This window comes from Monomorium pharaonis, chromosome 4, assembly GCF_013373865.1.
Source record: "Monomorium pharaonis isolate MP-MQ-018 chromosome 4, ASM1337386v2, whole genome shotgun sequence".
Classification (NCBI taxonomy): domain Eukaryota; kingdom Metazoa; phylum Arthropoda; class Insecta; order Hymenoptera; family Formicidae; genus Monomorium; species Monomorium pharaonis.
The window spans coordinates 1,751,843-1,778,776 of NC_050470.1; the positions used below are offsets into that span (position 1 = coordinate 1,751,843).

The 26,934-nt window shown below is 33.7% G+C and overlaps 2 protein-coding genes and 1 long non-coding RNA gene across 5 annotated transcripts in view; 2 read left to right on the top strand and 1 right to left on the bottom strand.

Moving 5' to 3' along the window:
• Positions 1 to 16,822, bottom strand: part of LOC105840419 (connectin) — a 135,714-nt gene extending 118,892 nt beyond the window's left edge. Inside the window, exons 1-2 of one of the 2 annotated variants that reach the window (XM_036286478.1) lie at positions 16,630 to 16,822; positions 14,389 to 14,517 (exon numbers count right to left, since the gene is read on the bottom strand). The gene's annotated coding sequence lies outside the window, so the exon portion shown is untranslated. The remainder of the gene's footprint in view (positions 1 to 14,388; positions 14,518 to 16,629) is intronic. The other variant, XM_036286477.1, reaches the window with a different exon arrangement.
• Positions 7,202 to 12,342, top strand: LOC118645427. Its single transcript, XR_004963122.1, has 2 exons — positions 7,202 to 9,789; positions 11,530 to 12,342. It is a non-coding gene; the product is annotated as an uncharacterized LOC118645427 (long non-coding RNA).
• A 2,152-nt stretch (positions 16,823 to 18,974) lies between the features above and the next one.
• Positions 18,975 to 26,934, top strand: part of LOC105830340 (glycogen synthase kinase-3 beta) — a 48,014-nt gene continuing 40,054 nt past the window's right edge. Inside the window, exon 1 of one of the 2 annotated variants that reach the window (XM_036286402.1) lies at positions 18,975 to 21,392. In XM_036286402.1, coding sequence (XP_036142295.1) covers positions 21,308 to 21,392 — 85 coding nt within the window. In that variant the 5' untranslated portion in view covers positions 18,975 to 21,307. The remainder of the gene's footprint in view (positions 21,393 to 26,934) is intronic. The other variant, XM_012669607.3, reaches the window with a different exon arrangement.

Here is a 26,934-nt window from a genome sequence, read left to right on the forward strand (position 1 = left end):
CTTCTCACCCCCGCCCGATTGAGAGAGGAACGACGCTATAATGAACTTATGGGATCGAAGGCCGCAAGGGACACAATGAGAGGTGTATCAAAGAGTAACGCAATTAGCGTTTCGCGACGAAATTCGTATCTTTAATTAACGTTCGCTCGTTAGCGGCGGCATGGTCGGAATTTTGCTTCTAGAAAGTAGAACCTTCATGAAGAAGAACACTGATGACGTTACTTGATTTCCAGCATTCATAACTGTTACTGGGTATTTCATTAAAAGTCGTGTCTTTGTATTCCAGACAGTTATTACTCATTTTGCATGTAATAAGTTAATGTTGTTCAATTCATTAAATGAAATTCAGCAATCTTTTAAGTCAAGTTGCTTCATTGTTACTATTATCATATTTTATGTCTCAATGAAAATAATATCCTTTGTGGTTAAATATCAATAATAATCAGTCTGCTATTTGGTTACAATAATTGTGTAATTAATTACTGATAATTCTTAATTAATAATAAAAATATAATAATAAATATACACTTTAATAATGATAATTATATATCATACATGATTCTAATTTGAAATCATAAAATTTCTGTATTTTTCATTAATTAAGTTACAAATATATATAATTTATATATTTCAGTTTCTAAATATAATTTCATTTATATATATCTTTGTTAGAATTTCATTTATTTATTTGTATATTAGAATATTACATTTTTATTGCAATTCTTATTACAATTCTTATTAATTCTATATAACAATTCTTTTAATATCGATTAAATAAGCTGTCTGAGTTAATTAAATTAATAATTAAAGGATTAACGCTTTCGTTTTTTGCCTGTAAACGAACGCATTCAAAGACGTCTGTGCTCGTAAATTGGCGAAATCATGGTATGCATAATTCGCTCCGTCGCATGACGAAGTAAATCGATTATTCCTATTACGGGCGTCGTATCGAATCGCACGCGCCGATAAATTCCCTCGGTTATAGCGCGCCGAAGGTATCTCGTTTTCGACTTCAAAGTTAATTAAAATTTCCTTGCGATTCATAATTCGCGATTTCGATGCAAATGAACTTCCTCCTCCTTCTCCTCTTCCTCCATCTCTTCTCTCTCTCTCTCTCTCTCTCTCTCTCTCTCTCTCTCTCTCTCTCTCTCTCTCTCTCTCTCTCTCTCTCCCTCTCCCTCTCTTTCTCTCTCTCTCTCCCCCTCATTCTAGAGCTCTCGAGAGTAGCTCTCTCCCTCTTCTCTCTGCATAAGTTAGTTATATTTGAAACTACATAGGAGGTTGATACGTGTAGAGACACATTGGTGCACTAAAAAACATTGTCGTTTTTCTCACAAAACTTCGCCACGCGAAAGTCAGGTTTCCACGGCAAACATACATAACATATCGTCTTCATTTGTTGCATTCGTAAATAAAGTCAAAATGTTATTTAGAAAAAGAGAAGAAAAAGAAAAGGAGAGAGAATAAGAGAAGAAAGAAAGAATATAAAAGAAGAGTCTTGAATATAGAATTAAAACTGTGTTTATACGTATATGTATAATTTTTTATATTGTACAAAATACAATAATAATTAAAATAAAAATAAATAAAAACATAAATAAATAAAAATATAAAAGTATTTAAATATAAAAATAATAATATAAAAGAAATAAAATATAAGAAAAGTAATCTATGTAGAATTATGGCATATATCTTTAAATCTTAAAAATGAAATAGAAATAATAATTTTATTATTATTAAAATTTTATTTTCGTTTATTATTCTATTTTTTATTAATTTTTTTATATACTATTGTATGTAGAAAAAAAACAAATTTGCTAAAATATCTAAAAGTTTCAAACTTCGATACACAGGTCTGAAAATAATTAGACCATTAAAATAGTTATGTAGGACGCTGAAGTTATTGGCTAACATTTTTTGCACAGCACTGTCCATCGTATGTGAACGAGTATTTTTTTTTAGATTAAATTGAAAAGTGATCTCTTTAAAGTTCACGAGTACTATTTTGTAAAAATCTTTCCTCACATAAATACCTAGATATGTCGTATTAGGCGAATCAGCTCGCACGAGTTCAAAGTTCCGTGCGTTTCCACATTTCTGCCGTAAAGTTTCTGGCGGCGGGGTCGGATAGACCTCCGTCGGGAGATTCCTGTCGTAAGCTGGCCGGATATTTGCCTAGCCCGAAACTGTTCTTGTCATACCGCGAAATACGTTTCCTATCGGACGAATTTTTCCTCGTCTTGACTCAAAACTTCACTCACGAAACTAAATTTAATCTCACGACGAAATTACCTTACTACGTACTGCTAATATTTTAATATCGCCTGAAAAGATACAAGGAGATAAAAAATCTCTATTTGTGAAATTTTAATAAAAATGTGATTTTATTACTTCTATCCGATGACATTAATACTCCCATAATAGAGCACTTTAGAGCTATTATTATTTAAAAAATTATGAATAAAATTGGTTAATTATTTTAGATTTAAAGCTTTCGCGGCCATTGATGTTGCTTCTAATAAAAAAGAGCTTTCAGTAACATGCCGCGTCCTAGTACACCGTTGTGCCGACGTTTTGCAAACGTTGCAGTTTGCATCATCTAGGAGCTTCGATACTGAGCTATCTTTGATTATGTTCATCCCTTATCTTGGGGAAAAAGGAGAGATGAGAGCAATTCATCCAATGTTTTAATTGATCAATTAAAATCAATTATTATCATCAAACAATTATTATTCATTTATTATGTCATCACATAAGTATTTTATTGTTTTTTAAATTTTTCTTAAAAATATACTATTCTCGAGACAAAATTGCAATAGATTTTTTAAAGATACTAAAATTCACTCACTTAGCTTCATTCTTCTCAAAGCTCTATCTTGGAAAAATTATCATAAGTAAGAAAAAGAGAAATTTAACAAAAACGATTTTTTAGATCAGCGTTTGACTATCTATCAAGTTTCCCCGTGAAAACTCTTCTTTTCTCCATTGTGTGCAGCAGCTTTTGCAATCCAAATAAAGGGCGTCTTAGGTAAGAAATTCGATGGTGACAAGATTAAAAACGCTTCAAAGCTGATCGAAAATCCGGTTTGAAAAGATTTGTACAAAAAAAATCGAAAGATTCGAGACAAGATTTATCCGGTAACTCGAGAAGACACGTTGAAATGTACTCAAGAATGCAGTCGGCGACAGAAAATAGGATTTCGAAGATCCAGCGAGTCACCTTTCGTTTATAGATTCCCGAGGTAAATATGCAGTAACAAAATAATAATGATACGTGTACGTAATCTGTATCTTTAAAATGCCTATTAAAATTAAATACATTTTTAATAATTAAATATCGAGAGATTTTAAGAGAAAATTCATTTATTGCTAAAAACACTTTATAGTCGCAAAATCTTTGTTCGAAAAATGGAACGTTGGCCATTAACGGGTTAAAGGTCCGGTTTTTTTCCATACCACACGCCGTGGTAATATTCCATCCGGTGGCACGCCAAGTCGTTATCACCGCCGGAAAATGGGAGAAAAGCGAACAACATTTTCATCAGCTCAGCGGCCGAATGAAAAATGGCGAGCGCAGTGAACGCACACGAAAATACGCGACGACGCAAATCCGATTAATATACGTCGGATCGGCGTATCGACTGCTTTTACGCGTATTCCCCTTCTTATCCCTCTTCCCTATCCGTCTCCCTAACTCCTTTTTACCGTCTCTGTGTGATATCCTATGAATCACCGTTTAAAACGTCGCGTGCGCCAGCACTCCCCGAAATCATTTTTCACGTTTCTTGATTGATACAAACGTGTTCTAACCACCACTTGTAGAAAACTTAAAGGAAACGGGAGAAGAGCGAAAAAGGACAGTGGAATCACCCTTTATCTGGTTTTTACGCATTGCTCTTTTTCCCATTTCAAGCACCATGCACCACCTACCAGATTACACCGTCGTTTTATATCCCATTTTAGTTTTACATTTTACTACTTTGTTATTTCACCTTTTTATTTTTTTATTACTCTCTTTATCTTCGTTCTATCTTATATTTGTTATTTTTGGTTATCTATAATTTATTTATTTCTTTACCTTGCCACGTTTTTCTGCTTTGCATTATTTACTACTAATTGCATTCTGTTACAACGTTTATTTTACTAACTTAAATTTATCAATTAATTTAATGTAGTTTTATATAATTGTGTAACTCTCTCTCTCTCTCTCTCTCTCTCTCTCTCTCTCTCTCTCTCTCTCTCTCTCTCTCTCTCTCTCTCTCTCTCTCTCTTTCTCTATCTATCTATCTATCTATATAATATTTTATATAAATTATTTTAATTAAACCATTCTAAACAACTACCCGAAGAAAAAAAGTTTGATTGAAAATCCGGAAATCGTTTTTGAGTCTAATATAAATGCGCATCGCAAGAAGAAGAATTTAAACTTAAACTGACATGTCACCAATAAAATTGATAGATTGCATCTTACGAATAAAACTGACGTATGTCAATACGTGTGTCCGCTCTATTGATTGCAATAAAATCTACCTACTTATACTTGTCTCCCTTATTGAATCGTATATTTATGTGTGATTATATTATAATTTTTTATATAAATTCTTGATATAAAAATATATTCATTACATTTGTATTAAAATTATTAAATAATTTTATTATGTGTAGGACGAAAGAATGAAATTACACAATTTTATTTTGTTTGACAAATACAATAACTATTACTGATATTATTTCTTTAGCATTTCTTATTGTTAGTAGAATCATTCATTGCAAAACTATATTGATGCGTAAAGTTATATTCAAATGATAAAATAAGAAAAAACAAAAAAATCAACTTTATATAGGATCGAAGGAAGACAGTTTGATAAAATATGGTATCGGGCAAAACCGCGAGAACGGCAAGTCGGTTCGTACGAAGAAGAAAAATCTATGGGATTCTGTGCCCGCACCTGCGGTTTCATTGGCGGCGAGTGGAGAAATATGGTTTTTAAACAAACATTTTCCTAGGTCAGCCTCATCCCGAGACTACGAAGCTACGTTTGCGTGTGATCGATAACGATCGATCGGGCACTACTTCGGGTATATGTTCCAAGTAAATCGTTGTATATGTACGTTTCGATGTGGCAGGAAATATTGATAGATTTCTCTTCATAAATGTACCAGAATAAAAAACGTAGAGAAAACGAAAAAAAGAAAGGGAGAGCGAGAGAGAGAGAGAGAGAGAGAGAGAGAGAGAGAGAGAGAGAGAGAGAGAGAGAGAGAGAGAGAGAGAGAGAGAGAGAGAATTGTTTTGTATTACTTGTCACTAGTAACGACTTAAAAATGTTCAAGTTTTGTATATAATTGAAACATTTATTATTTATTTAATTATAACATATTTTTTAATTTTTTAAATTTAGTAATTGTTTCTGCGAATCATGAAATATACATGTACTAAGAATTAAAGAAAAATTTATTACATATTCATATTATATTTCTATTATATATTCCTATAAATATAATTCAATATGTAATAAATTTCTAAATAAAAAAGTAGTAAATTTTTAGAAAAAATGTGACTAGAAAAATTTTATAGCGTGTAAATGTTTCTGTTGTTCTTTATAGACTTCTTTAAGCAAGAAATGTAGGTCAATCATATTTACATATTTATGAACTTCGTTATACATGCATATTTCACGCCTTTGCATATATGTGAAATTATTGAGAAAAACAGAAGTACTACATACGAATAGAAATATAAGAAGAGCTCGTATTTTAACTATTGTATTCTATAACAATATCTATATGTATAATTAAAATCTGTGTTTACATCAATAAGAATATTCAATCAAGCATGCGACATATATACATCGAAAAATCAATAAAACTACCGATTTCTTTTGTACAAACATCAATTTTATTATGATCTTTCAAAAGGATAAAAACATCGAAATTGATATCGACACAACAAAAAAATTCTGCAGTTTTTATTGCCAAAAATAAAGCTGACCACACATGATTATTCTATCAAATATCTGATAAAAACATGCTTTTAAAACTTAAATTAAATTTTAACTTGTACGTGGACTTCAGTTTTATAACATTTTTTAAATCTAACAATTCCTATATAACAAAATAGATATATAAAACTAAAATTGTGTGTATATCTGACTAAAAATAACTAGTCAAATGTTCAATGGAAGTATTTATTTGAAAATGCAAATAAAAATTTTAATAAATATAATATACGATCTAAATTTAGAGAGATCTAAATTTCAACATTCCGTATATTAAAATCATGATATTTACAATTAAAATTACTACAAATTAGTACAAATTTTGAAACGTAACAAAATTGACTTTAATTTTTTATTGATAATTAATAAGTACTAATATAATAATTTTAATCTTATTAATATTAAGTACTAATAAAGTTAATAGCTTATCAAACTTACTAGATTTAATAATTACTCGTAATCTTGAACATTTTGTTGACCAAAAGTTACTAACATTCAAGCTTGTTTGATTTTCGTCGATATTTACCTACATGTTGGGAAAGATGAAGCGAACCGATAATAATAACGAACGACGTGTCAAACTGCAAATTAGCGGACGGGAGAGATTGTTTAAAACAATATTTCGCCAAGGTACTGTCAATAATCAACAGCCGAAGGCTACTGTAAATTTCGAACGATCGAATGCCATTATGCCATTTTCGGGATATGTATTTGTCGATGCGCGATTATTCCGTTTTACGGCGACTGCTACAATACTTTACTGTCGCAGGATTAAACGGCCGTTGTTGCCGTCAGTCATAAAAATAACTAACGTGTCGCGAATGACAATGAATGAAAGCCCAATCGGCTACAGTTCGGTACAATCGAAATTTCGAATATTTCATGGAATGGTAGTTGCCGTACCATTCTATCAAAAATTATGTACCTAAATGGCTTAACTCTGCATTTATATATACACTTATAAAAACTGTTATAATATAAAATTATACATTAATTAAATTTGAAGAACATTAAAGATTTATAAATAATCAATTTTAATAAAAAATTTTGCATACGCATATATACATTCGTGTTGTATATTTATAGAAAATTGTTTTATTACATTGTTTCATTTATTATATTATAAAAATAAAATATTATTTATTTGATTTAATAAAGTTTAATTTGCACAAGGCTTTTAAATCTACAATATTTTACATACCGTCAATATCTAATTTTTATAATTAATAATAAAATTACAAACGGAATAACTTCTATTAAAAGAAATTCGAGGTAGAACATATAATACATTTAAGAATAATATAAAGCTGTAAAAAGGAATAACGTTCAATAACATCATTCACAGAGAAACAGAAAAGAGGTGAGAAAGATGAAAAACCAATCTCTAAATGGCTACTGTTAAGCAAAATTGTTCTCTAATGTACATTACCAATTCAAATTGGTACTGAATTACGGAAGATAAATATCTTTTCAGAGTAATATAATAAAATCAGCTGTCAAAAAAATTTCCGTCGAATAATGTAAAATTTATGCAATGCATAGCAAATAGAATATTGTCTGTATGCATATAAATCGAAAAGTGGCACTAAGATATTAAAATAATATAATACATTTTAGATGTATCTGTTTAGTGTGCTTTCACATATATATTTAAAAAATAAAAATATGTATTAACATAATAAAGTATTATATATATATACATACGAAAGTATATTAATCTCATATTTTTTATTCTGAATCAGTAGCATATAATAATCTAAATAATCTTTATTCTTTATATTTGAAATAATTAGTTATAATAAAATAAGTAAAATCCTAAAAAGTAGAGTTTTTTCGTGCGGTAAAATAAAAATGCAATATTCTAAAAATATTTTTGTTGTTCTCTTTTTTACAATGTCCTACATTGTGTAGATTTCAAACTATTCAACGCGAACGACGGCGATTCTATCGAACTCTCGGCAAAATGAGAACCAAATTTTCGCCATCTCCGTGTCAAATCTCGCTGACGCTGCCCACGTAGTTTAAACAAACTATACGGGAGTGAAGTCAACAACACGAAATGACAGATCCACTATCGGTACGAGATTTTATATATTAAATCGCGGAACGCGTCACGACATGCTACCGGTAATGGATTTCGATCGGCGCATTTCGAACCAAATATTTATTCATTATGATAAATGAAAAGCGCGTCGCGTTGTACAGAAATCAGTCGGCGATCGCCTACGAAATAGCGCTCGATGTCCGCGCAGTATTGAAGGCCGTCGAGAGATTTGCGTCGAATCGCGCAAATAGATTGAACAATGATCCACCACCAAACTCATGTGGCACACAAAATTAAATGATCAATATATCTTCCAAAAGCGCGTCTCGCTCGCGGTTCACGAATCAATGAATACGAAAGTTGGAAACAAGGTGATGAAAAAAAAATCAGTCAATGATTATTCATGACATGCGTCCGTGCATAAAAAAAACTGAGAGAAGCAAAACCAAACAAAAAAAATCGTACTGAATCGAAGATGTACTGTTACCCGACACTTTAATATTGTAGTGTGTGTGTGTGTGTGTGTAGGTATTTCGCAGATATAATATAATTTCAAAATATATAAATTAAAAAGATAAAAAAAAGCAATTCAAACTCTTAACAATAAATGAGATCAATAAGCTAATATTAATGGATCATTTATAAATAAAATCACACGTTTCGAGAAATGAAATTTAAATCTGTGATGTATATATTTTTATATCTTGCCGTTTAAAGATATTTTACTTTTAAGAATTATAGCAGCTATATATTAAACAGTCTAAGGCGTACGATTAAAAATGTACACCGTGGTGAAATACGTCTTCTGATCCGCTATCGCTCGCTCGGCTTGATTACTGTGTCCCCTATCACAACGGGATCGGGGGCTCGCCCGCGGAAGACATCAGCTCGTTAGGGAATGGGGAACGATACTCCAGCATTAATAAAGCCGCACACTCATGCCGCAAGTATTCCGAGAGCCGAGTGGCCACATTTTAAACCCTGGATTACTCCTCTCGTTTAATAGTCCATTAATGTTTAAAATGTATGAAAGTAATAAAAAAATTTATATTCAATTTTTCTACCATACATAAAATTTATTTCGACACTATATCTTCAGGAGAGAGAGAGAGAGAGAGAAATTTATATCGAGGGCTAAAAACAGAACGAGAAAAACGGAGAGAGGGAATACCGGGTGTGGAGAAAATACAAAGCGCAAAAAGCCGCCGCGATCGACTTAAGATCAGCGGATATGTAGTAAAAAAGTAATAGACTAGGGGCTGGACCGGATATAAAGCGCCAGGATACAATCTCTCGTATATGTATATGAGGAGAAAAACAAGTCCGGCTGGTTCCGCGACCGAGAGATACATGTGAATAAAATACAGCGAGAGAAACGGAGATTAGCATATTCGTCCATTTGGAATTTCAATTATTAAAATTACGCAAACATAGACAGAATAGGGGACAGACCAATAACACGGCTGCAGATGACGAGAGCGCAAACTTTAATGGTATTCGGGAGATAGGATACATGAGAGATGGACTAGAGATGTATGACATACATTTCTCTGTGATCGTTAAAACTGTTATCGCTTCGCAGGCAGATTGAAATGGATTGTCGTTGGGTCAACGTCGCGGAAAACGTCAAGGAAATCATCCGGGGTGAATACAAGAGATAGTGTGTCGCCTGGGCTCGACATAATTGAATTAAAGAGCGAAGTGGATAGAAGAAGTACATCACGTTCTCGCGAGCATCGAGTTATTTCAGTAAGATATGTAATATTAGTCGTGTTATTGATTTAGCATTCGAAATAGTATCTCTTGCATATTGATAAATGCGTGACCTACATTATAATGCAGAAATAAATGTTATAATAATATTTAATGGAGCAAACGAGGCGAACTTATAAAATTTTACATTAATTTTTACAGAAAAGTTAAATTTTTATAGAAGCAGAATTATTTCTAAAGAAAATAAAACAGAAAAATTCACTCATTATTATCCTGTGTACACGCATATGTATATGATCACGCACACAAGGATGCATTACACAATTTAATAAATAAATAAAAACGCAAGAAATTTTTCGTTGCATTTCATTATCTTGTGTGATATAATTTATATAATTTATATTACATTCAAAAACGATTACAAACGACCTACAGAAATTGGATCTGCCATATCATATTTGTCAACTTTAACATTGAATTTAAATTCAGTAATCTGAAAAATCCCTAAATCTACAATTTATTCTAATTCACAAATTTTTGTAAAAATATGAAAATTTGTATCATTAAAAATTTTTGACATTTATTACAATTTTTACCAGACAATTTTTACCAGACTGATCATACAATTTTAAATTTTTAATTTAACCATCCAAATTTACTTAACAAACTAGAAAATCCTCTTGTTTACATAGACGATTAAAAACCGTAGAATTATCAGCGAGTCTTAATTTACAATTTTATTTGTATGAGAAAGATTCAATGCAGATAATAAATTGCAACGAATAATTTTTTCCTTGCATTTTTTTTCTTTTGTTTCTTAAACTGTGCCCTTACGTACATGATATTTTATCTAGATCGTATAAACTTTAATCTTCTCAACAAATTTTTTCTTTCAAAAATGTCAAAGTACTCATATTTAATTTAGAATAAAACTTTTCCAAAGCTATAAGATAATCATTTTAAGATTCAAAATTATAAAGCATTTTGAAGACTGAAATTGTATTCAGCATAAAAACTACAGAAAATCTTTCTTGAATTAAAAAAAAAACAAGTTTTCTTTATTGAATAGTGTTATCGCGATTCAATCTTTAATATTATCGTGAAGTACCTTAATAAAAAGAGTTAACGAGATAGGATTGATAGATGTTTGGCTTTGAATAAAAAAAACAAAAGAGCGTTGTGATAATATTCAGAAATGAATTTTAATTGAAACAGATCACTGGTCTGAGTTCAGTTAAATGTGTATCTATATGTAGAAGAGATTAAAAAAATACATTTTATGCGAGTGTCAAGATAAATCAGTGATACTCACTGTGTTACATCGTTTCAATATCACGATAATATTTAGTAAAGTATTTTCATTAATATAAACGAAACAGTAATATCCCGTAATATCGTATGAATAATTTATAATGGGTAAAACGTTTTTAGTAAAAAATCAATTTTTGAACTGTTTTAATATCAAGTTTTTTCATTTTAAATATTTTAAATATCTTAAATCTTTAATTATTAATCATAAAATATTTATTAACCATAATAATGTCTATTAACTTTGATGTGCTCGGAAGATTGAAACAATATAATTTAATTAAATTCTTTAGTCTATAATTGGCTTCTCTTTAAATTGACATATCTATAACAGCCCATAAACGCATTCTAATATTCGTTAATTACAAATCAATTATTAATAACATTTTAGATATGCATTATTGTAGTATATTATGACATATAATTTATATTACATTATATAAAATTATATCTGCTCTACTGTTACAGAAATTCAAATAATATCACTGAAAATCAAACCATCTGTCATGAGGAATGTCAAAACACATAATCGCGCACACATAAATGCGAAAAAAAAGGACCTTGGTAAATTTCAAAATGCATGTCGACTGCAGTGGCGTCAAGCTCCGTGAGAAAGCATGTGCAAGGAATACAAAAGGGGGCCTCGTACAGAAGGGGTGGCAGAATAATATTGGCAACGTAGCGTATCCATATACGGCTAACGGTACTATTATATACACCGAGCTCTATCGCACGCATTATGTGTGACGCTGATTAGCGACATATATTCTCGTGCACCGTTTAGGATTATCTCACGCGTCCTTGTGGACCTTCTAAATATGGTAAGTACGTATTTTAAGCTTATTTAAGCTAACATCAACGTGTGCCAGAATCCCTAACCGGAATAATCAGCGAACAATCGAGATAAATATCTCCCCCTTTTTCTGTTGTATAGGGTGTCACATAATTCACAACGTTTATTTTGTAGTGACAGTAGTGATACTCTGAAGAACATAATGTCGTTTCTTTTAAATGTGGGAAATATCGATTTTAGATTTAAAAAATCATATTAAGTATTTTATTTGTTTTATTATCATTTTTATGTGTTAGGTTATCTTTAATCAATACTTTCACATTAAAAAAAAAAGGAAAAAATTTCGCAACTTACAAAATGAGGTTTTGGAACAACATTTCAACAAGTTTTTTTTCTATATAAGATAATCTAATAAAGTAAAACAAAGAATAAAAAATGTTTAATCAAATATGAAAATATCAAAAATATCAAAAATTAAAAATATAAAAATTCCTAAATCTTCGACAACTTTCACATAAAATAAAATACATTAAAATAATAAAAATAAGATAAACGAAAAATAAAAAAATTAGTAACAAATAAAATTCTTTACACAAAAATTTCAGCCTTTAGTTTAATTGATCAAATAGCGCTTGTCTATTACCATAGTTGGGTGATGAAGCCATGCTTCGAATTCATCCGATATTCCCTGCGCTTCCATCGAATACCAGCAAAATGGTATTAACTAATATGTACGGGAGGCCGAGAATCATACAGAGTCGTTTAATTTGCACGCATCCTCTGCGCTGCGCTGTGTGTTGCGCTTTTGCGCGCGTGGCTGATCAGAAATTGAGTGGGAATTCAGAGACAGGATTAGTTCGACGATCACATTCGAAACGGATTACTATGCTAGTCGTGCAACCTAACCGCGACACTCGCTTTGAGACTTAAAGAACATTCAAATTGATCAAACCGATTAATGAAATCCATAAATCATTTTCAAAATTTGTCTCTCGTTTGCATTTCCTGGTGGTAAAATTCTCGCGTCTTTGTGTAAATCAAATAATTTATTTTCTATATTTCTAGTTTTACATTTACTTATCTTTTTTTACAAACTTTTTGTAATAATGATAAAGAGTATTTAATATTTTTGGTAATAAAATCTCAAGATTTGTTATTTATGTGTGTCATCGATAACTTTATTATCTATTATTCAACTAAAGAGTTTTTTAAATTTTATATAGAAATTCTTTTTCATCTTCTTCACAGAGTTGTGTTAATAAAATCCACTTAAAAAACAAAAGAAACACAAAATTGATTTGGTTTTATGCGAAATAGAATCGGTACATACACCAAAAACTCTTGTTATTACAAATATCAAACAGCGTTTGCCATAACTGTGAAAAGATTGCGAGAAATAATTAAAAAAACAAAAATAAAAAATATAAATTACTTCATCATATAAAAAAAATCACACGTCATATAATTTTATTTTAATCAAATCACGAAATACATTTTGCTTTAAGGGAATCCTAAAGCAAATCACCGATATGTTTTTATTAAATCTTTTAATTGATTTAATAAAATTCCAGATTTTATACAATCAAGGTACGCACAAAAATAAAGAGAGCAAAAAACAATTTTATGTTAGTCAACAAAATTTTTTTACATAATTAAAAACATTTTCAATGTCAACAATTATTTTATTATTAATATAAAATTACCCTTTGCCCTCTTCATTTTTGTACGTACTTTAATTGTATAAAAAGAAATTAAAATTCTGTAAAGCCAATTCAGAAATATTTTCTAATAATAAAAAAATATCAATAATTTGCTATGAAGGCAAAGAATTTTTAAGGAAAAAAAATTGAAAGTTATCAAGAGTATATCTTCGAGATATTTATATTATGTAAAACATTTCAGATATATTTTAAAACTCGTTAGGCTATCGTAACGTATCAATATCCATTATGCGAACAGTGGCCATCGTGGAATCTGATCACTATCATCATATATTTACATCGAAGACTTGAATTTAGCAGGATTTCGTAATGAGATTATATTCAATAATATGTTACAGTATCGAAAACTCATTATGATAGATTTCATATTAATAAATCGCAGAGGAATGATGGTGGACCAAGAATAAATCTCTCTCTCTCTCTCTCTCTCTCTCTCTCTCTCTCTCTCTCTCTCTCTCTCTCTCGTTTGTCCTTATTATTCATCGTGATTTAAATAATATGCGAGAAATCCATACGTAATGTATACTGAATATGTGTCGGGTTTTGAGATCTTGATATTAATACCAATATATTAAGAATAAAGGAAAGAAACCGCGACAGGTCGTTGCACCATATGCGAATTCTCTGCCCTTTCAACGGGAATGAATGCGATTATATTTGCGTCGCGACACGCAAAGAATCGTAGCGTCGCGGCTTCTTTCACGTCCTACGTATTTAAGGTCAAAGGTCTTTCCTACGGAGCGCGGCATGGGTTCTCTTTTATTATTTTTTAACCAAAAATAAGATTAAAAAAAAGAGCAGTGGAGAACGCACCCTGCATCCAACCTTCCAGTAGTGTCGGAATTCTCGGCAGAAACGGAAGAAGCTCGGGCGATCTTTCCACGTTGAAACTTGGCCGGCTTGCGGCACCGAAAGGATGAAGCTAATTCACGCTGACGAGATCTGACAAAGATATAATGCCGCTGTAGTCGCTTGATAACCCGTGGATTTTTAATGCTCAATTTTGAGCGCGCGCGCGCGCGCGCGGAAGTTTATTTCCAACGGTATATTGGCTACCGGTTCTCTCACGAAATATTTCCTATTATTCGCTCAATTAATTTTGCTATAAAACACATATTATCCTTTATGAGGCATAATTTTGTGTGAGACATTGCTCAAGACGTGCGAAAGGCACAGTTGAAACAATCCTTGAAGTAATACACGAGAAATAATTTATTAGCATATTATTTTTAAAACTTGTATTAGGAAAATTTTTGCGAGAAAACAGTTGTATAGAACAATAGTTTTATAAGTGTGTTACTCTTTTTGGAATAATTAAAATAATAATAAGAAACATTTGTCTGAAAAAACAATTAAATAAATATACAGTAGTGAACAATAAAACAGTATTTTTCAATTGTTTGAGCGGCAAAAAGCACAATGGTGCTTCTCTCGTCTCATATTATAAAATTGCCAGCATTAGCCCTTGGTTTCTGCTTTGTTTCAATATCCAACATTGTTATTTGATATTCCAAAATAACTTAATTTATTAATCTCTGTGTGAGTAACAATTGCGATAAAAATGGAGCACATTAACAACAGGCTTCTTGCAATTTTTCACATTCACAAGAGCTCCAGACGATTGATAATAATAACACAAAAAAGTTTAAAGAAATATATAACAGTGAAATAGAAAATACTTTAAAGGATAACATTTTGTATGTAACATGTCATTTTTTTTGCCATTGCTTTAATTGATGAGTACTTGAAATATTCAACCACCGCGCAGTTTCCAAAACAAACGTGCCAAATACAAAATATCACGGATTTTAATCGGGAAATGTCACTCGCTAAAACTGGCACGAGAAACGACGTGATAAAGAGTTGAAATATTCAGGGAAACGCGCAGAATATTTGTTCGTTTCAATCGTACTTTATACATTTTTCCTGCCCACACGCACACACACACACACACACACACACACACACACACACACACACACACACACACACACTCGTCCGCCTTTCTTCCCTCAAAAAGCCCTTTCCCCTTTTCTCCCTGTCAGATATACAAAGGTGTTCCGGATCAACCGCGATATAAAAGATATATTTCTTTTCAATTGCGGATTCCTCGGCCATTGTCGGGCCCGATCTTTCTCTCACGAAAACGTCGTGGACGAGTTATTTTCCGAGTTATAACGGGAAAATGAAAAGATGTTCTCTGCATTTTCTCGTTTTCGCAAAAATATGTTATAATTGAACTGTATTTTACAAACACTTTCATAACGTCACTGCAAATAAAATACTATTTTTATTCGTTATTTTATTCGACATGCTCCAATATTCGTTTATCGTCTTTATTTACCATGTAATTGAAAGATACGTTGAAAATTAAATAATTGTGGACGTCCAAATAACGTTGTAATGATATTAAAACAACAATAACTGGAGAGTCGAAAACAAAGTAATTGCCAAAACAAAATTCGTTGTATCGAATTTGCGACACATACAATTTGACTCCAATTATAATCAATTTTTCGGTCGTTACGTTCCCCGTTGCAGAATGCCGTTAGGTACACGCCGAGAAAGTATTAAGGTCACAACAGGACTAATCGCCCGAAAAAGCAGCTGTTGCGAATGAAAAATAATAAGCGCATCAGCGTCGAAAAGTTATTTCATTTTTCATCCCACATTACCGATAAAGTTTGAAAAGTTCTAAAATGGCCGAACGAACGACTGGTTTTTTTTTTAATCGCCTCCAGTCGATCGAAGAATTCGCAATTGGAGAAGAAGTACGGATCTGAGAAACTATACGTATATCTAATTCCATCACTCCGAGGAAAAGTTAACAAGAGCTTGATGGCACAGAAGACACCGTCGTTTCGCTACATTCTCGATTGCAACATAGAATGCGAATAAAAGGAGCAAACGTCTTTGCGTGACGGTGTCTCAGCGCGCGACCATGATTCAAGACAAAACACACACACACACACACACATATATATATATATAATACGAGCGCGCGCGCGCGCGCGCGCACGCAAGTAAACAGACGAGAGAAATATTGAAACTCACCGGTCAACTCCGCGTCACGCAGTGACGATCCGCGTCGCGGGATCGTTCACAATCGACTCGTGGTCGCACCCGGGTCGTAGCGCGCGCCCGATGTTCACGAAACGTTAACCGCGTAACCGCGAGCCCAAAAGAGAGATGCGCGTTCGTTCGCATCTAAAATGCAACTTAAACCGTAACCCGCGCTTTGCCACCGGCGCGGCGCCGGCGACAGGCTAACGGGTAGGGATTGGAGGGGCAAAAGGGGAAGGTGTCGCTTGCTCCGCCAGACGGCGCTAGTGCACTAACGCGTACGGATGGATCTTAGGTTTCTACGTTACCAGCGACATTAAGGGTAACTTGCATTGACGTATCCGCTTGAGGATCTCTGTCGCGGATAAATTCATGGGAACGCGTATAAATGGAATGACTAATCGTCGATAAATAGGTTCACCTCCTGTAATGGGAGATATACATGTGAAGTATGTATACAGTTTATTCCCTGGGTAAAATCATTTTCCTGATTTGCCTATTATTCTGTATAGTTAAAATTCAATATCTCTATATACAAACTTGAAAATAAATCTGATAGCTTTTTCCCTTTAAACCTAAAAAAACCAGATCGCATACATAGTCTACCATAAATTTTCGATAAAGTTGAGCATTTAATAGAAAAAACGCGTAAATCATAAATAACCTACGTTACATATATATGTTACTGTAAACTTGTGTTACGTGTCATCTATGTAAACAGCACTCTATGGACTATAAAAAATTCAAATTTTATCAGGAATGGTAAAAATTAAATTTCGTTTTTTTATTATTTTTTTTATGTATCTTTCTTTTTTGATCTGTTAATATTGTACTAATATTTTCTTGACTAAAAAATTCGAGTTTTATATTGTTTAATAGAAATGTGTGATTTAAAAAATTCTATTTTTAATATTTTTTATTGTCATTCATTTAAAATTATTTTATCTTCAATTTATATAAATTACATAAATATTTCAAAACTTTATTAAAAAATATATATTGTGTTAATGTAATACAAAATATTCTCTCTTTGAAATTTTTCTTTCTAAATATATTTACCATAACATTGCGTCTACACATCTATAATGATAAATAATAATAAATTAATTAATCTTTCATTAAATTTTTGCGAAAAAATAACACTATTAAATATATACAAAAAAGTAAACCAATCAACAACGTGCGCACAAAATAATAAACTGCCAAATATCGATATATAGTGTACGCAGGATTTTAAAACAGTTTGCCTTACGAAAAACGTTTTAACGATCGCATGGTTTCATGAATGCCAGCAATTTGAAATTGGTTTATAATTTATTTAAAATTCAAAAGAAACTATTATTATATTACTTAATTTATTAATTTTCAAAGTAAGAATAATCAAATTAATTATATAAAATAACACTTCTAAAACGGTTCAGTTTGTAAATCAATTAATAAATTAAACATATAAACTTTACGTACAGAAATAATTTTATTAGTATCTTAAAACAACAAGCTCTAGTCATAATAATTTAACATAAAATTTCAAGAAATTATTAGAAATTTATCAATTTTACAGTTTATGTAATTTGAGAAATATTTAAATAAATAATAAGTAACATTTTAAACATTTAAAATATTCAAGATGATTATAAAATAATATGATATAAAAAGATGTAAAATGTGTTGTATGTATCAAGTACAATATTACATTATAAAATCTATTCTTTTAAACTGTACTTTTTTTCGTATTTATTTTCAACTGTCTTTTTTTCTTTTGTTCATTTTAACGCTCAAATATATCTATTTTGTTTTAAGATGTAACGTAGCCAAAGGAAACAAACGTAATAGCTGCGAGGAGAGTATCGGTAAATATAATGCCACCTCTTCTTTCATAAAAGACCTTTGTTTCTGCGCTTTAACAGACAAAGAAGATAAATACTTTACGCAGACGAAAAAGAAGCAAATAAACTGGTGTTTCTTTTTCTCTTTCAGTGCACAATAGGAGATATTTTTGTCAATACGCTTACATTTTTATCAGTTAAATTTCTTTCGTGATATTTTAGAAAAATACTTTTTTGCCAGATATACTATTAATAGTATATATGTAGAGCTTAACTTCATTCTTGAGATCACATGCTAAATGACATTAAATTAACTCAAATCTAATTAAAAAATAATTTTACAGAGCATTAATTATATTAAATTATAATGAAACACATTTTTAAGATTAGACTACTTTTTAATTAAAAAATTACTTTCTTAATTAAAAGTATTACATTTTGCATTAAATAAATTATACATTGCTGAAAATATGGATAAATAAAATGAAACAATGCGATCACTGTTAAGTCTTGTAGTTGGAAATTGATAAGTTTATTTAATCGATCGATTTTTTTCAGTGAAATGGAATCAATAGGATCCTTCTTCAGATTCGAATTGTGCGCTGACAATGGCGGCCGACGCAAATGACGGCGAGACGCGCGCGCGACTACGGCGCCATCGCGCGCACCCGACAGCGAGCGCCGCACGCGGCTCACTCTCGGCAAGGGGCAGGGCGGGGTGTCGCTGACGTCACGCTCGACAACGTCCGCCGGCGCTCGACTGTCCCGATCTCGCCCGAACGGGTCAATGTCTGAGGAGGAGGCATCGAATAATCCAATGGTCGGTGTGGTGTTGCCGTGCTGCTGCTCGACGACGACGACGACGACGACGACGACGAGGAGGAGGAGGAGGAGGCAAAGAGGTCGTCGCTGATCGCCGTGTATATCGTTCGACGTTTACACCATCGCCGTGTGACCAGCGGACGCGCCGACTCTCTTTTTTTTTCCGCGTTCGATATCGCCGCCAGCGTCCATCGCGTCGTCGCGACCGACCGAGGAAGCTGCTGTCGAGAACTGCCCTGCGTCGGCCTGTCCGGTGCCCGCGACAGTGAAAAACGGAGAGAAAGAGAGAGAGATAAAGTGAGAAAGAAGAAGGGAGACAGAGCCGGATTGAACACGGGCGTTGAACGCAAGGATAACGACGAGGAGGAGGAGGAGGAGGAAGAAGAGGAGGACACCGACATCGACGACGACGACGACGACAGGAACGACGGCGACGACCTCCTGTCGAGCAGAGACCACGATCGTTCCCGTAATTTCGCGCTACCCGACTCGCATCGCGGCGAAATGCAGCCGTACGGAAGTCTGTCAGACGTTGGCGGCGAGGAGTAGAGTAATAACGCGAAAATCGAAGTGACCAGCGACGAAGGCTCCGCAACGAGAAAGACAGTGCAAAAGACAGAAAGAGAGCGCGCGCGCGCGCGTGCAGGAGAAAAAGAGTGAGTGAGCGAAGAGAAAGAGGGACGGAGCGAGGCGCGACGGCGCGAGTGTGAGAGTGAGTGAGAGAAAGAGAGAGAGGGAAAAAAAGAGGAGTGAAGATAGCCGCGAGCGGATAGACGACGTCGTGGAGGTGAGAATTCGCGCGTCGTCGGCCTGGACGTGCGGAACACCGCGCGGTGGCGCGCCGCTACGTAACACGTCCCGTGGCACGGAAGGACCGCCGCGAGGAAGCGGTCGCGTTGTATAGTCGAGGAGAGCCGAGAAGTAGCCGTACAAGCCGTCCCGAAAACGTCGGTTTGCCACCGCCGCCGCCGCCGTCGTCACTGCCACCACCGCCACCGCCACAGCCACAACGTTAGCGGCACGCACCCCTCGTCGCTCGCCCGCGGCGCTCAGCAACGTCGTCCTGCCCCCGCCGCCGTTCATTGGCTGACGGAGGTACCGCGCTTTGGAACCGCTGCCGATCGCCGCCGCATCGCCGTGACAGCAACGCGAGAAGGAAGCTAGCCCGTCGTCGCCGAGAGAGTGCGCGTCAGTGTGTCGGAAAAGAGGGTGGTGTCGCGCGACAACGACGTCGACGACGACGACGACGACGACAACACGACAGCCACGACGACGACGACGACGACGACGAAGAGGAGTGGTAGTGGAAGTTGTGCGCGACTTCTCTTCCTCCTCCGGAGAAGCGAAGAAGGTGGTGCGTGCGCTCGTCGCGGTGCGGAGCACCGCCGTCGCGTCGTCGGCGGTGTCGTTGCGCGCGTGTCGCGAACGCAGGCAGGAAGGTAGGATCGTCGTCCGTCTGTGAGGGAGCAGTGTGTCGGTACGCGGTATACCTCGCGCTACCTCTCGCTACCTCTCGCTCTCGTCGCCATCTCTCCCCATCCCCCGTCCCCCGTCCCTCGTCCTCCTGCGTTCCTGCTGCGTGTCTCCCCTGCCCTTCCACCCCTGTCCGTCGATCGAGCGTACCGTGGCATAACGTGGAGAACGCGAAACGCCGTGTGTGAGGAAAGTGACAGAGAGAGAGAGAGAGAGAGAGAGAGAGGAAAAAAGGAGAGAAAGAGAGAAAGTGCGCGCGCGAGCGCGCGCTCCTGTGCGATGTGATAATCGCGTGTGCGACTGTCATTGATGTGCGAAGTGGTGTTGACGGCGGAGAAAACGACGTCGACGGCGACTACCGGGGTTAACTTCAGACGGTGGCGGCGGAGGAGGAGGAGAGCTGCCGGAGGAGCACCGGCCAACCTAACCTAGTAGACGCATCTGGAGCAGCGGGCTAGAGGGACGGAGGCAACGGAGACGCAACCCTCTTTGAGTCACGGTGTAGGTGTGTAGGAGGCGGAGGTGGAGGCGGTCGAGAGAGCTTCAGGATGAGCGGACGACCGAGGACCACCTCCTTCGCCGAGGGTAACAAGCCGCCCGCGAACCCGCCCCTCGGCGGCATGAAGATCAGCAGTAAGTACCATAACCTCATGTCTACCATACTCTTTTTTTTCTGCTCCTTTCTCGCTTTTCTCTCTTCGATCGCACGACGTACGCTTCTTCATCGTAAGATCCATTCTTTCAACCGTGTCTACTTTCACTTTCATCCAGTTTTAACGCATGCACATGCCCATCGGGTGTTTCTCGAGTTTAATAAGTCGCAACTGGAAGGAATATGACGGTCTGTTCCTTTGACTGCTACTGGACACGGTCTAGCTTTAATTTCTTTCTCTGTCGCGCATATCATTTCTTTTTTCTCCTCCTGACAATCACGTGCATTCTCATTTTAGCATTGTTACTTATATATGAAAAGTGTAGGCAAGTGTGAAAAATAGTGAATAGTATAATTGATTTAACGAAGTGCGGGAGGTGTAGGAAGGTGCAGTTGAAAAGAGCAGACTCATCGTCCATCTTTGTCTTTCCTTTGCTCGTCTGCGTTCTGCACAATATTTCTTTTTTTCCATTTTTGTCTTTCTCTCTCATTGCAGTGTTTCGATTTTAAATCTGATCTTTCAGTATTGTATTATTTTTATTTTTACCTAAACTTGTGTTTATTAAATGATTTTTGAATGTAATAAAGTGCAATTGAAAAGAATGATGTAGAATTGATATCAATTAATGGAATCTTATCAATTCCACTAACTTAAAAAATTGACTGATCAAAATTTATGAATTGCCAACTGCAAAATTTAAAAGTAATCTTTGACTAAATTTTTTAATTATTTTGGTTACTTGAATAATTAAAAGTATAGTTTTTATGTAATTAAATTATAATTTGCAGAAAACAACATGAATAAAAGGAACAAAATAATCAGTTTTAAGTTACTTAAAGTTAGAGAGATCGGTAGTACAGTTTGTTCCTTCGACACTGTTAAATTTGTTTTCTTATTTTGCTGCTATGTCAATTGCGTATATAGATCTTAATTTAAATATGAAAAGCATAAGAAGATACAAAGTATAAAATAGTGCAGTTAATTTTTGATAAAATGTATCGAGTGTAAGAAAATGCAGTTAAAAGGAACAGATCTGTCTGTCTTTGTCCCTTTTTCATTTTTCTATGCGCTCATTCGTTCCCCGTTATTTCTTTCATTTTTTTCCTCTCTGCCTTTCTGTGTACGCTACTTTCTTTCTTCTTCTTTCTTTCTTCTCCCCTCTTCTTTTCTTGTCGGTACATCTGTGGGATGCATACGCGTATGCGTGCGTGCGTCCGGATGCTCTCGAAAGCGAGGGAGTGAGGGGGTGTTGGAGTAGAAGGTGGGGGAGAAAACAGAAGCGATTGCCTTTTTCGTGCTGTCCCTAAGATTCCGCGCTCACGTTTGTCGACTTGGCGGTTTACGTCGCATGCTTTCTGGCAGCCTCGATGGAAGTGTCGTGAGATTCTATCAGAATGAGGGTAGAGTCGATCATGCACCCCCCCCTTCCTCCGCATTTCTCCGTCGAGTCCTTTATTCACCTGGTTTCTACGTCCTCACAGCAGGCCTAGCAGACCTAATGACGAAATGCAACGTAAATGTACAAAATTACAAAGAACCTAGATTATTATTCTTTTTTATAATATTATATAAAATGTTTCTCTTTAAATAATTTGAGTATTTTTTATAACATTATACTTTTAAGGAAAACAGAATATTAATAATGGCTTAAAATGATTATTGCATGTCTAACGATATATTTTATTATTAATTACTCTACGAAATTTATTCTATACAGAGATTTAATGATTAATATTCGATGGTTTTCTCTCTCTTTTTCTATTTATATATATTATGAATGTTATATTTAAATAATACAGTTTAAATTGATTTAAAATTATTAAAATGGAGAGATGATTTAAAAAATCATCTCTCCATTAAAAGTAAATGACGAAAACAAAAACACGAAAGTAAAAGACTTTGCAAAAATATATAGTAGGACTCGTAAAATTAACAAAGATGAGTAAAAATAAAGCAGCGAATACGAATTAAGAATGGTATCTGAGGTACTAAAATATTATAAGTTACTATTTATTATTAAATGTTTAAAATTAATAATAATATATCGAATGTGTATGTATGTTTTGCTATTTCTTCCATCTATCTTCAACATTTGTTCGTAAGGGTTATGATACAAAGATATAGTATTATTCACAACACACACATACACATATTTGATATTTTAGAAAATATATTTTTTAAATACTCTAGCAAGTTCACAACGAAAATATGTTGCATGACGCATTAAATGAGTAGCGGTATGTTAAACATGTGATTGCATATTCGGCATATTTTGCTGCTAATTATCCCATTAAATTGTCACTTATTAATCCATTCTGATAATTCGTGTGGATTTGATGATTTATTGCCTCAAATGATGCATTTGAATATTATATTATAACATTTATAACATAATCTGAATTTATAACAAAATTCTAAGACAGAATGATATAACATGTTAAAATTGACTACGTTCGACTTTTTTCTATTGAATAGTAAAATGCTAAAATGTTCGAAATTACAAAAGAGCGATCTCGTAGCACTTAAAAATAAATTAACGGTATCAAAAAGATAATTACGTGACAATTTATTTTATTTTTTCTGTTAACCTATTTATCATATATGATTATTAATTTGGATTTTATGACTACCTACATTTCACAAAAAATTTTTCTGGAATTAAAAATTTTCTATTAATTTTATAACAATTATTCGTACAGATTGTACATGCTGATATTGCAATGTCGATATATTCTTTATATTAACCAAAAAATTAAGAAAAACATTATATTGATATAAGAAATTGAATAACACAAACTGATTGACAGAATAATGTAACAAAGCATAATAATTTAGGAATAAAGAAACCATTTTTTACGAGAAATTTTAGTGAATAATATAGAATTAATACCAGAAAAAATTTTATTTAATAATATTATCGCGCAAACTGGGGATTAAATCGTATGTGCACTTATTTTCGTGTTGATTATTCTCATCGCTCGCGATCATAATCGTGTCGACGCAATTCAATGACCATGACAGCGTTATATACGCGCATGAAAATGCGATTATATATGCATTACATTTTTGGCGAGCATTTGATGTACGTGTGTGCTAACGCACATTGATCCACTGCATTTATGTGCAACGTGCGCTGTGATCCATTACGTAGAATAAAAGGTAGTAATGCGCGCTAACGCGATTGCACGTGAGATCGTATTCTGTTAAAAACTTTAATTTAAAAAACTTATATATGCATAAATTTATTTATATTATTATTAATGTCTCGAATAAGCTAGTAATTTAAACATAAATGGATTATTAAAAATTATGTAGAAATAACGTAAAATATTAAAATAACAGAAAGTTTAATATTACGCGCTTAAAGCAAATTGATCAGCTTGAGTTTTCTTTGGATAGTAAAGCATTAATAAATTAGCAAACAAATATAACAAATAATTGTTCATAGGATCGTTAATTGGGTAAGAAAGCATTTTGATTGCTAATATTTAATATTTAATCACAATCACGTATACCTATTTATTTGTAGCATTGAAAGTTTAATGATTCCATGTATACGAAAACAAATTCAACTTAATTATTTAATTGCTGTATATAACCTAGAAGCCTAATTACACTTGTGTTTAATAAACATTTCTCCTGTTGCATACTTGTTCTTTGGCAAGGTAATTTATGTAACGGCACGGGATAAATCACGTATCTCGCCGTGCAATCCATATGCACCGGAGTGCGTAAGATAAACCGTTACCGCCTTGAACTTGCATAATGCTTGCATAATTTTTAATCAATATACCGAACTATATATGGAGCTAAATTATATAGTTTCACTGAATAAAGCTAACAACTTTAACATAAATTTTGTATTTTACTTTGTTTATAAATATGAAGAACAATATATTTTTTCGTCTGTAACGGCATAATTCTGATTTTTTTAATTTGTTACAAATATAAAAGAACGTTTTTTTAAAATAATTTTTTGTAAAAATCTTTTTAATTATTTTGTCTTCTTATAAAATGATTATACATACATTATATTGACCACATAAATTGTTCTATTCTTATTCTTTGAATGTAAGGATTATGTAGGAAAAGTATAATTTTTTTATTAATCTAATAAATATGAATAACTTCTAATACTATTTTATTTGTGTGTGCTTTAATGTTTTTCGTGCAAGAAACAGTACATCATTATACATTTAAGACGCTACTGAGTGGCCTACGTCTCCCCAAGGACGTAATATAATTTGCCATTCCGATGGATTATCTGTGAGATACTGCTCGACATCGAATTGCCGCGGTAGTAGGTGATAGTAGGCGTAAGTAGGCGACAGTAATGATTCAGACTTCTACTTTGACTTTCGTAAACGCTGCTGCTTATGCTCGAACGATAATTTATTACGTCGCATCTAATAAAAATAAACTCGAGTCTCAGAGGTGTTGATCGATTCAAAGGTCCACTTCAAACATGTATATAAAATTATAGAAATTTATTAACGTTATCTAAATTAAATTGGAAAAACTTATAGTAATATATATACTATATTAGAAATTGTGTGTTATCTAAATCTTATAAATTTATAGAACAAAGTGTGTATGTATGATATTTTTTGAAAACAATCTTTAAATGGGGCGTAATAGTGTGATGCTTTTTTAAATAATTGACTTTTAATATATATTGTGAAAATAATGAGCAAAATAATGGGAAAATTACCGAGCAAGACACGTTTCACTTCGTGAAGATCACAGATCGAGTTTCTATAACGATAAATTAAAATAACTTAGAGCTTCCGTGTTGTCAGCGATGAGAGCTTCTGTCAAAAATAGTGACACAAGCAACGCAATCGCATTGCTATCTTTGGCGCACGCGACCTGCGTATGTCCGTAACCTTCCAATGCAATTAAAAATATAATCTGATCGCACAATATGTGTTCCTGTATGATATAACTGTAGAATAGCAATGATTAGTAATAGTAATGAAAAAAAAATCACGATTTCTGCAGCAATGAGACGATATGTTAAAAAATCATTTTGGCCTATTTTTTAATTATATTATTGTTAACAATAAAATTTGTAGCGTATTTTTATGTGAGTTATAATATGATGTCACAAAGAGAAATATTATTACATTATTAGAGGAAACGATTTATTTTTTGTTATTAATTTATTATATTTACAGATGTTTTGATAGTATTAAATAAAAATTTAGAGACTGAAGATACTTCTGTTAAAAAAGAATATTGCGGGAATTATACTCTTGTGTGTACTTGCACTATATATTTCATTTTTATTATAACTGATCGATCCATCTTTGGAGAACTGCGAGTCCCTCCCGAGACTGTTTGCGTTATAAAGGTCTATCACGTTACCGATTCACATGTCCGAGATCTGGGTCAATGTGCTTCTACGATATTAAACTATTCGCAAAAGAGAGAGATAGAGAAATAGAAAGAGAAAGACGATAAGCGTGTTTGAACGAGCTTCTCGCCCATTAAACAGTCTGATTTTCGCTACCTTATTAGCA